Below are 12,990 nucleotides of genomic sequence, written 5' to 3'. Positions count from 1 at the left end.
ACATTGTGTACTAAGAGGTGAATTGAAGCTGGACTTCTGAGTGACAAGTCAATGTTCTAACCACTGTACTACGTCACGGTTCATTTAAGTAAGACGCTGCATATGCTACCCAAAGGTTGCAGAGTAGCAGCTATAACCTCATCCTCGATATCAGCAAGGTATGCGTTCCTTGTCCCCACTATACCCTGGGTGCATCTATGGGTCAGGCCCTATAATTTAATTATCTCCCTTTGCTGGCTCCACATTCTCACAGTAGCCAATCATCTAAGCCGCCGTTACAACCGAGCTTGCACGTGTGAACAAAGATAGCGGTCGCGGCTGCGAAGGTTTGTTCGCAGTGTGACTCAGATTTTAGCCAAATCGTACAGACAAATAGGTATGAAACTTTACAAACATGTATGCAAGAACTCCTTCAGCTTCCTTCAGAGAACAGTTGGTTGCATCTCTTGTGTTGTCAAGTTTAATCGGTTAGATGATTTAAAAAGCGAAAGTGAGTTGGATGAAAAGCCAGCCAAGGGAGGTAATAAATTTATCATAGATGAATCCATGGTACAGTGAAGACTTTCCCGAACGTAGACACTGAAGATATCGAGGATGCTATAACCTTGGTTCCCAGCTGAATTTCACTGACATGAAGTATGCTTGGTGTAAAGAAGAGTAGCAGGGTGACCGAGTGAACATATTCAAGTGTGGGCAATATGAACTGGGTAAAGACCTTATATCCAGGTGGGATTTGAACCCACGTTATTGATGTGAAAGGTCGATACTTCTACTTGGGTACAAAACAACTCCTCTGACCCTTGTATTAATGGGTGGCAAAACATCTTACTATTCAATTAATCAACCACTAAGACACTGTCATGGCAAACTGTCGATTTATCCACGATCACATATATGGAAATCTCAACAAAATGGTTCAGATATAAAATTTATTCATTCTTATGTATTTCATGAAAACAATGAATGAGGCAAAGTGACAATGAAATCAACTGTAAACATTTGGGATCTACTACAGGACAGTTTTCATTATGTGTCCTCATTACATTACAGTCAGTACTGACACTGAACTGTCCTACATTTGTATTTCAGTTTCTCAAAATTCTTACCAAAGTTCACCTTAGTATACCAATTTGCATGAAAAAAAGATCACGTAATGCTGTATAACATATTTTAAGTAATTCTTCAAAGATCCAAAGAATAACAATTTTATCAGTTCTTTCACTTGAAACCTTCTTGATAACTTTCTGAATCTTCAGATATATCTCCCTGCATCTTCACAAGAAAACAAGCAAACAATCCCCCCCTCGCCACAAACGACTATCGGTTATCTTCCACTTTTCCGCTTAGGTTTGAAGCCAGGTTTCATCTTGCTTCCTTTTGACCCCATTTTTGACATTCCTGCTTTCTTTGACGTCCACATTTTTTTCCCTCCTGCCCCCTTGTTTGTCTTGCCTGGTCCTGTCTTCCTGCCTGGGCCTGTCTTCCTTGGCATTGTGTTCTTCTTCTGTCCTGGCTGACTCTCTTTCTTTGTCCCCATCTTCTTCTGCATCTCCTTCCTCTTCTTCTGTTGTGCCACTTGCTGCTTCTTGCTGAAGCCAGGTGGAGCAACTTTCTTAGGTTTCAGCTTGCTGTCATTCGTTCCAGAACTCTTCTTCTGTTTCTTTGTGGGAACATCAGACCCGTCCAACCTTTTCCTCTTCTTGCCCTGGCTGGGGAACAGGTCTGGCGACAGATAATTTAGTGAGTGGGTGAGTGAGTGGGTGGGAGCTGGAAGCAGACCTAACATGAATGTGCTGTCAGTTTGGTTACAACACTGCCCTTACATCCAAAATAAAACAAAATATTGATAATGATAATCAAGTGTTAATATGAAAATATGTTAATCTGAAAAAAGTGAAGATCAGATCAGAGTAAAACTGGCATATAAAGCCAGTTTCAGTAATACTGTATTATCTTTCAAAAACAGAAAGAAACATCAAACCATCCAAGTTATCTCCTACACAGTGGTCTGTTATTAGCTTACACTTAACTGACAATAATAAGGACAGACAAAAATAAAGTGGATTTCATTTTCAAAAGCTCAATGACACAAAGGACTCCATGTATTCAGTGAACTAATTTTCCTTCGTCTATTATGAGACAGTGGGACACAAGAACTGAGGTCTTGACGTAGTACCTGGGAATGAAACCTGGTCTTCGGTATGAAGAACTGACTCTTGAACCTCTTAACTACATCACCAGCCCATGCTAATTGAGACAAGCGTATTTGTTTGAACTGAATTAGATATTACAGTCAAACAGTAGATATTTGATCTCATCACAACTAGAACACTAACCAAAAATGACTGATAATATCAGACAATGCAGTAAAGATAACCCACCTTTGTCAGGGTTGGCTCCAACTTCTTTCCTGTAGTGGGCAATGTCATCATCACTCTCATCATCTAAGGGAGATAATCAATGGCATAAAACACTTGGAAAACAATCTTGAAATGTCCGAAACATTCCCTTTATGTGCCAAAAAGAGATAAAGAAATATTCACTTAGGAAGGTCCTGACATACCACTATCTCATAAATATCACCACTGTTGAGAGAACAGTCAAGATATCATTGTCAAGGCAAATTTAAAAATTATCCAATTTGGATAGGGGAGGTGGAGTACAGGAATCCTTTCATGAAGCAACCTTTGCTAAGGTTAGCCTTAACTCCCATTCAACATTTAACTATGGTCGCCCCAGTGACTTATGATCACCTTATGATCGCTCACTTATGATCGCTCTGTGACAGGTGGTCCAGATCTGACTGATCTGTATTGAATTATCCTGACCACATTTATTGCAACTATACAATACTGTCATGTTAGTCAATCTATTTTCCAGATAACATAGCCTGTGGCCATAGATCAGTCATATTCCATTTTGCCACTAATTGTTTACATGTATTTTTTGAGCATAAAACATTGTACAAGTAATAATATTAACATTCATTCTATTCTCTGTTGCCCTCAAGTTCTCATCAAGTGACAATATCTGATCTAGTAATTACATACAGAAATCCAGTACTGTATTGTAATACAAGGCTGCTCGTTGATCTATTCACAATGCCTGCACACCAATATACATATAATATATGACATTACAAGTTACACTGTAGTAAAAATATATGAGTCACAAACTGCAGATTGCCCTGTGTTTTCTTCTCTATAGACATGATCCAGTGGAATGTGCTTCAAGCTTAAATGTTTCTCTCCTGTGATATACTACAGAATATTAAAACACTGAGTCTTAACAAATTTGTCTCTTGTATTTGTAAACATGACTTGATGAGAGTGAGTGATGGGTACTGATGGGCTGATGAGTAGTTGTCTTTTCTCTATTAATCTCTACATACAACAGAAATGACTCGCATAAGTCATTACATCAGACAACTTCTTATGCACAAAATATTGAAAACACTGTATCGCAAAACATATCATATTGTGACCTCGGTATGGAAATATGTATGATATGGTGGGGCTCCTGTATCATGACATCGCCACTGCTCAGACCTAGGATCAGAACAGGACCCCATTTCACAAAGAGATCTCAGTCCATGTCGAAATATGGGAGTCACAGTCACTTAGTGCAATGATAGTTTAGTGAAATGTAAGGTGTTCATGTAATGCCTTACACTGACAACAGGGCTTGATTTAAGAGAGGTTAAACCTAGTTGCACCAGTCAAATTCCGGTTGGAACTTAGTGTGTTAAAACATCAGAGGTCTTGGTGCACATAAACATATTTCTGTGATGCTGTACCCATGAAACCATAGCAAAACAAATATGCAGCTGAGCTGTCATAATCAAGATGTGTGTATAAATAACAATGTTTTGGTACCATAGCTATTCACAGTTTAGAAGAAAAATGACCTGATGCACATATGCTTATAATGTTAGATTGTTAATTTATTCCTCAAAACTTGACTTGCATAACTTAGACTCATCTAGGTTGCACTTTGTAATACTGGGTTGCACCAGTGCAAGTAACAAAGCACTAAGCCGAGCCCTGGACAATCATGACATACTAACTGATAACTACAGTCGAATACCTTTCATAATGTCATAGCATTCAGCTTTTGATGAAGTGTTTGAAACAACTAATCTTGCCACAAGGGGACACAACTCTCACCAGTATCCTTCATCTGCTCTGCTGCCTGTTTCCTCTTCATCCCTTCAATGCTTCGTTTTACTTGTTCTGCCTTCAGCTTCTCCTTCTTCCTTACATTCTGCATCTGCTTCGCTTGTCGAGACTGCTTCAACTTTCTGCAAGGTCAAGGTCAGAATCAAGGAAAACTGTAAAATGTCCTATGTAATGCAGAATACAAGCATGACAAGATTCATGAACAAACATTGTGTCATAAAAGGAGGTATTATGCAGCATACAGCAAAATTCAAATATTTTCACACCAGGGAGACCAGAAATTTGGCTTACATGTCTTGCACATGGGAATCGAACCTGAGAATTTCATAGGCACACTCTCTATCCACAAACTCTTTATCCTAATTATCTGATCCACACACCAAGAATATATGACAAGTCCATACACTGGAGTTATACATGTAATTGAAGTGAGATTTCAAGCCTTTGCCAGGAAAATTACCCCACCATGACAGGGGTACTAGTTATCAGGCTTATATAATGTAGCAATTTGGCATATTATTATTATTAAAGCCAGGCCACTGGTCACGATGATGTATTGAGCAAAAACATAATATGTGGTTATGCTGCAATCCTGAAAATACAAATACTACAAACTCAGGCATACAATTTAAGCTCCTTCTTCTTCTTATCAGCCTGGAGCTGTTCAGAAGTCTTGTGGATGAAGCTGTGATGGATGACTGCTCCCTCACACAGACCCTCCTCGATCTTCACCAGCTCCAGCGTCATGCGTGGACCAATCTCTTTCAATCTGCACACATTGATGACAACATTGTCTGATTGTCATGTTACAGATACACTTGATATATATTCTAGTATGTTTACTACATCAGGAAAAATCAGAAAATCTGGTGAATTTGGTCTGGATTTAGGTCTCTTTAACAAAATTCAAAATAAATTTGTTTGTTGTTTTACACAGCACTCAGCCATTTTCCAGCTATATGGCAGTGGTAAGTAAATAATCAGGTTTGTAAGACAGTCCAATGATTTCCATCTGCGTTGATCTACACAAATGGGATGCAATGACCTGTCAACCAAGCCAACAAGTCTGACCTCATGGTAACATGGGTTACTGAAGTCCAGTACTATTACGGACAAGTGAAGTCAAAATGAAGCTCAGGTTGAGAAAAGGTTAAAGTAATTTAAAACAATAGAATGGATACACAGGACCAACTGAGTTAATGTTAGATACTGTTTCTGAGTACAAGTATATTTAATGAAAGGCTTTTAAACTTTGTGCTTCATCTAAATTTTGAATTAGTGAAAAAAGAAGTCACTCTCCTATTATTGGGTGTATGAATACAACCTTGATAGCTCATGATTCAACAACAAACTAAGCTTATTCCTCTATCGCGACCTGTCACTTATGCATCAGGAAAGGATGAAATATGTACAAAAAAAACCCAGGTGCTCCCTCCATAAATGAATACATAAGACTTGATACTGAACACGTCATATGCCTCTGTTTGTATAACGTCTCCTGCCAGTCACTCTCACCTGATGGCACTCTGTCCCGCCTTCAGGTTCCCACGGCCATGAATCTGTTGCGGAAGTGTTACTTCATTGTGTGGGCCATCCTGTTCACCTTCACTCTCAGACAAGTTACCTCCCCTGAATCACAATTCCATAAGATTCAGTAAATACAGTTACTGTCTATATAATATACATGCTGCTGAATTTTTAACCAACAAGTTCAGGTCCATGTACTTCTTAATTTGCTAATTAATCAACCAAACACATAATCAGTTGATCTTAAAGCTATCAAGCAATCATTGCTCAACAACTGTTCGGATTTCTAATTTCAAGCAAAGTCAGCTATCATGAGATTAAATTGTGATGATGACAAAGTAAAGACCACCAGTCATCAATGACTTGTATCATTTGGAGGCTATAACTCTATTGAGTTAGGGAGTTTAGTTTTACACAGCACTCAGAAATGTTCCAGCTATATGGCAGTTGTTTGTAAATAATCAAGTCTGAAACAAACATTCCGGTGATTAACAGCATGATCATCGATCTATGGAACTGGGATCCCATGACATGTGTCAACCACGTCAGTGAGCTGGACCACCCAATTCTGTTAGTCATCTCCTACGACAAGTACCTCCTACAACAAGCATGAGTAACTGTAGATACTTTTAACCTAGATCTTCACAGGTCTATAATTCTATAGTTGTCAACGATTCAATGCTTCAAGTGTGTTGCAAAATCTAGCTGTTTAAAACTGACACAAATTGTAAACAGTAAACAATAAGAAACCTGTCCTAGAAAGAACCACAATTATCAGTTTGCCCGGATTCTCTCCATTTTGTTCACTTGTGAGAGGGTGAAAACTGGATGAAAATGGGTCTCAAACTGTCTATTGATGGACCAGTTTGTTCCAATGAAATACAAAAGGCTTAAGTTGCCATGGATTCAAGAACTGCATTTCTAAAACTACAAGGAACGGCTAGATGAATACTAATAGGAAGAGACACATGCTTTACATGAGAGGTACAGGTACTTGAATCCTCACCTTTCGATGAAGTCACTGATGTCATTGTACTTGCCGAGATCAGGAAGGTGCGTTTTGGTCAGTTTCTTGACCCCTTTTGTCAACCCAACAGGGGTCAGGCTGATTGTACTGGAAGAAAAGGCATAGCATTTTTTACTTTGAGATACCACTTCATTTTAAATGAAACATAATGGTTTGAAAATAAAACTGTTTTCATTACAACAGAGAATGAGATAGTACTCATACTAATCAAGTCTGCTGTGTTTCAGAGAATGATATGCTATTTTAACCATTTTGTGAAATGATGATGGTCGACCATTTTGTACAAATTTTTGTACAACTTTTAGGCATTTCATGAAATTTCATTTCATCTATATTTGGTTGACAGAGGTTTGTGAGGTGTGGCTGCTCTGGACACTGCAAGTGTAATATTGCTAGGTGTAAATGCTTCAAAGACAGTTGCAACAGTTGCTGCAACAATAGTTTTTACTGTTAGCATAACTGTCAATAAGTGATGTTGAAACTGTGATCCACTTTTGTTGACTAAGCTATTAAGTGAAATTTCATGAAATGACTGAATTATATTGATTGTTGTTACACAAAATGACATGCAATGGCTGACTCTCTTTGTCATTTCAGGAAATTCATGGATTTCACAATTGCACTCAAAGTCAAACATATATACACTATATATACACATGTACACAGATGGCCATTGTCCCAAGCACAGTCCACTTTTTACATCCTTCTTGATCACTCCATACCAGTGAGATTTATTTATTTAAGGTGTAAATTTTGCCTACAAATCTGTGATTCAAATGACTCGCTTCATGACTTCAACTGACCCTTCCTAATAGAATCCTATCAAAATGAGTGAGTTTAGTTTTATGCTGCATTCAGCAATATTCCAGCAATACTGTGGCAGCATGTAATTTAGTGCAAACACTGGGTCTGGACCAGACCATCCAAGTGATCAACAGGATGAGGATTATTCTATGCAATTGGGATATGATGACATGTGTCAACGAAGACAGAAGGCAGTGAGCCTGACTATACAATCCTGTCAGTTGCCTCTTACGACAAGCATGGGTTACTGAAGATCAATTCTAACCCAGATCTTCACAGGTTTATTACTTAAACCAACAACAACAAATGAACAATTTGGGTGTGTGACATACAAGAAAGTAGGAAGTATGAGGTATGATACTTACTAATGCCGGAAATCGATGAGTTTTGTTTCTGGGTTATAGCTCACCAACACACACCTCTTGATGTTATTCAAGTTTACCTGCATTATATAGTAATGACAATGTATTACTGAATTATTACAGCAAAGTATGAATATCCTGCACATAAATGCTACTCCCCTCAACCAAAACCACACACCTTTATCAGCCTATTCAAAACTGACTCAAAAAAAATCAGTGGTGATGTACATGTATTTATCACAGTACAATTGACAAATGTCTTCCTTGTCAGTAATGGATGAACAGCCTGCGACTGATTCTGACATCAATTACTACCATACCTTCACTCTTTACAGTGAGTGAATGAGTATTGTTTTACGCTGTTTTTTAGCAATGTTCCATCAATATCTCAGCAGGAGACACCAGAAATGGCTTCACACATTGCCCCCATGTGGGGTATCGAACCCGGGTCTTCGGTATGAAGCGACTACTTCAACCACTACACTACCCCACTACCCATCATTCTGTTATCGTCAGCGATTCAGTAAGTGAGAGAACATGTTTTTAAGCTGCTTTTTGGTTTTGGCAATATTCCAGTGACATGGTCCACACATTGTACCCATGATGGACACTCTTTATAAATTCAATATGCCAACATGAGATCAGAACCACAATACCTTATTAACATTGATAGATGGGAACATATTCTGGAACATTGTTGTCATGAGTTGAGTGCTTTTCTCATCGCCTGTAAATCCATTCATCACCAACAATGGATGGTGGTTGAATATTTTCCCGCTTAAATCTGGCTTCTTCTGAGCAGACAACACATCTTTGCTCAAACAGAACTCCCTCACTTGAAACGTCAATGTAGGGCCCCTGGGGACACGCCCTACTCTCAATTGGATGTGTTTGTCCGTTTTGGAGAGAATTAAAAAGTGAGAAATGTTCAACAAACCAGCCACACTCACAAAGTCTTTCAAAACATTGTTTTTACGAACCTGCAACGAAAAATATAACCATGGTGAGAATATTTTTCTAATAAGTCATTTATGAAACTGGACAAGGATCTTATCATACATATCAGGAAAATGTGATTATGAAATATTGCATAAGATTCTAGACATTTTTATCATGCTCATGCATGAGTTTATCAGCAAACATTTTATCAACAAGAAAACTTTGATACAAGGCATTCACATGGCAGTAACAACTTAAGAAGTTTAGGTGAGAAAATGTACAATAAAATGTCTAATCAACACAGGCATGTTTAAAATAAAATGAACAATGCTGATTTCAATTCAACATATATATTAAATCTTACATTAAACTTATATCGTTACATACAAAAAGATCTTTTTAACCATGGGGGCATGTCTGACTCTAAGGTGCCAGGATTGTGATCCAGCAAGCTTGTGGTGTTTACATCGACGAGTGTAAAACCCTTGGAGTTAACTTTGTATGCAGACTCTTTCACTGGCTTCAGTGTTGTCACAATCCCAGGTGTACAGGACACAACCATGTGCATTTAAAAGAACCCATGAATCCATTGCTACATGACCAGATGGCGGCCACATCAGTATGTGCAAATACCTAGTTGCAGGTACAGCAAGGTGCATAAAACTTGGAAAAAGTACTGTGACTCTGTGTCCCTGTCCACCCAGTATGAGAAAACTGCGAGTAGCTCAGTGTGCCTAGTGGCTGCAAGAGTTGAAATTGATAATAGATGTGCCAATGGAACTGACATCCAATACCAGCACCTTGAGCATGTACTTGATGTGGTTAATGTACTAGTTGCATGGATATGTCTGCTATATAAATATCCTATAATGATACCATTAATGTTAAACACCTAGGCCTCGATTTTTGAAGCTCTCTTAGAGCTAAGAGAGTCACAAGTAAATGTTAATATATGGCACTTCCAGACCCAGGTGAAAAGCTCAGTAGCCTCTTCATCATGTTCAGCTCACATGGTTGTGAACTGTTGTGGTAATTGTTGTCCCTGTGAAGCCACAGTTTCCTTCCAGTTATTGCACTAAACATATTATTAAGCACCATGCATTTAAACATTCATATAACTACAGCTGACACTGCAGAAATGCTTAGATGATGTGAATGAGTTATGGAATGTTATGAACAAGAAAGAAAATGATAAACAAAAGAAGTTTATAGGCACATCTAATCAATGATGCAATATTAATTCCTCTGTGTGAGACTAGTGGTGTTCCAATGACTGAAAATTATTGAAAATTGATCGATACAGAGATTAAAAATAATTATTCATTAAAATATAAAAAAAAATATAAAAAAAACAGTTTCAATTAATCAGTGTTTAGTTGATTCAGAATATCACCCTTGAAGTAAGCTAACCATAAAATTTGATGAATATTCACTCAACAGCATAAAGCTATGTGCAGTGCGTTTAAAGTTTCGCATTCATCACCATGTAACCTGTCTATGAATATATTTTGTATCTATTGTGAATGTAATGAGATATACTGATTAATATTTGTTGTATAAATAAACAGAATAGTTACATTAACATTAATTAAAAAAAAATAAAACTGAGAAAAGCCCCTTAAAATTGGTGATTACATGAAAAATGGATATATTTTTATTATAATCATTTGCCGTGACAAGGTCTCTGATAACTGATACTGGATTTGGTTTCTAACACTACTTGAGACCCACCTGAAGTTTACTGGCTGTGTAGGGCTCCATCACTTGCCTCAGGTTTTGTATCAACATCCTCACTGTCACACCCACTTTCCCTCTGTGAAACACGAAGGAGTGAGGAGCAGTTTTATAAGCTGCATCTTGTGTCTCTTCATGAATAGCTTGTGTCTTTCGAGAACTGCCATGCTGCAAAATGTAACAAACACTAAACCTTTAACTACAGTTTATAACGCTTCAGGTTATTCATGCACAAGGTGGTGGTTTAGCGTAGCGGTTAAAGTCCTCGCTCAGCACACTGAAGACCTGGGCTCAATTCCCCACATGGGTACAATGAGTGAAGGCCATTTCTAGTGTCCCCTCATTCACTATTCACATACTCATTGCCTTGGGTTTCAGGTTGGGTTCTCCTGTCGGCTTTTATCATAAAAGCAACCACAATAAAGCATTGTGTGAAAAAATTTACTCCTTTTCATAAAAATGACACACAACCACCATGGATAAAAAAACACAACATAAGCTTGTGGATGTTGCGGTGATGAAAAGTAATGGTTATTGTGGTTTACATGTTGTATCATATAACAGGTACAAAAAAGACAACGTCCACAGTAATCTGATACTGGTGAAGTCATAGCTAGTTGCTAGTGGTGTTGGCATGTGGTACTTTAAGTACACTGCACATAGTTTGTGGAAAACACATGACATTTCGGAAGGAATTCCTTCCGTTAACCCCATGGTCTTTCAACTGATTAACAGATGTAATGCTAAGTGGTTTGACCCTATATATTACATTTGATTTGGGAGCTTTTAATTCCTTTTGTGACTTCTCTAGTAATTGTTGTGTTAGGTTTTGTAAATAATGTTAGTATACATTAATTTATAAATATTATTTAGGGTTGGGTGAACGGGAGGAACTCTTACAAATTTCCGTAGCTTATTTATCGTATGACAACAATTTAATCAACATATGTACAGTCCCGTGAACTCCATTAACACAACGGCCTACTCGGTTGTGCATCGAGGAACCACACGTAAGTTGATAAATGTGAATTTTGATGCCATTAGTTAAATAGCAGTCGGAGAAGTGAACAGAAAGTGAAAAGACATCAAATCTGCCTGTCAAATTTGACAAAGATTCATCCTAAACTCGCTTCATGAACAATGCATATGCTACACTGAAATAACATGAAAGTCTATGGAATTTGGAAATGAAGTAAACGTATACCCTTGCCACGGGTCTGTACATACAACCGAACAACTGCTGACGGTTTCGTGAAACAGGCGTGCCCTTCAGTCGCCACGTTTATTTCCCATAGAGATTCTTTGTGAGACAATACCTTTCTCTTTTTTCCCATGGTGAGAAATGTCTTGGCTTGCGAATGTCAACAATCAAAACAACAACCACATGGCAGACATAATGCGAATCGGAAGTACTGCAACGGAAATATACAGTACGCATGTCAATTTCAATCGGAACACTCCATAGCGAGCGTTACAAGGCAGTTCATATTCGACAAAACTCGGCTGCTTCCGTCATCCTTGCCGCTTGTTTTGAACGAATAAATGAACGGATGAAGGAAAATCTCTTTGGACGGTATTATTTAGGCCAAATGTTTTTCATAATGCTTCTTACTTTACAAAAAAGATTGTCCAAAGGTGTCGTGTTGCATTAAATGTAAAGTGATGACAGATGAACGGATTGTGACAGTGTAAATTAACCAGATGCCACAAACAGGCAACACCGCAACAAGCTACATAACATTACTGTTGAGAAAATACCACCCCAGATCATGTGCACAAAACTGATGACCCCCATACCTCCCTAGAACAAAATGGGCGACACTCCCTAAGGATCATCATCCCTACCCATCAGCCATAAATTATTAACGGTCATTACCTTGGTGTAAACACAATTGATGTACGCCTAAAATATATCATATATAGATACTTACGTATCATGCGTTATATTTGGGATTACACTGTCAACGTAAAGTACACCTCATCACAAAGTCAGCCGAATAACCAGCTCAGGCACCGGTTAGACGCTGATTTTGTGTGCTGGCTTGGATGCTGACTCTGAAGCAGTGGGTTCGAATCCCATATGGAATTGACCCCCTCCCAAAATATGAGAATCTTTACTTAACTAAGAAAGTGTAATCCCAAATATAACATATTTTACATTTGACCACTTTCTAAATGATATTGTGTAATCATGGATAATTGTTTTTGCATGTGATTGTGTAAATATATATTTTCTTGAAAACCAAAGAGAAGAGAGTATTATTCACATCCTGTTCACTTGTAAACACTCTACTGCACACATCTGTGTTGAAATCCACTTCCTTTAAAGCAGTAACCTTGAGAATGTTCTCCGTTAACAGTGCCTGTAAATACAAAGTAAAGATTTTCAACATATTATTTGCATACCAGATATGTAAGT

At 38.0% G+C, this 12,990-nt stretch overlaps 1 protein-coding gene across 1 annotated transcript; it reads right to left on the bottom strand.

Moving 5' to 3' along the window:
- Window positions 1-915: 915 nt before the first annotated feature.
- Window positions 916-12,062, bottom strand: LOC137284725 (suppressor of SWI4 1 homolog). Its single transcript, XM_067816645.1, has 10 exons — window positions 11,888-12,062; window positions 10,569-10,739; window positions 8,555-8,878; window positions 7,902-7,978; window positions 6,712-6,819; window positions 5,694-5,807; window positions 4,804-4,947; window positions 4,167-4,300; window positions 2,382-2,444; window positions 916-1,722 (listed from the first exon to the last, which is right to left on the bottom strand). The coding sequence occupies exons 1-10, from the start codon at window positions 11,903-11,905 to the stop codon at window positions 1,325-1,327; spliced, it is 1,551 nt and encodes a 516-aa protein (XP_067672746.1). The 5' UTR covers window positions 11,906-12,062; the 3' UTR covers window positions 916-1,324.
- Window positions 12,063-12,990: the final 928 nt, after the last annotated feature.

This window comes from Haliotis asinina, chromosome 5 (assembly GCF_037392515.1).
Source record: "Haliotis asinina isolate JCU_RB_2024 chromosome 5, JCU_Hal_asi_v2, whole genome shotgun sequence".
Lineage (NCBI taxonomy): Eukaryota > Metazoa > Mollusca > Gastropoda > Lepetellida > Haliotidae > Haliotis > Haliotis asinina.
The sequence above is the reverse complement of the archived record's forward strand: the minus strand, read 5'-3'. Positions and strand labels throughout refer to the sequence as shown.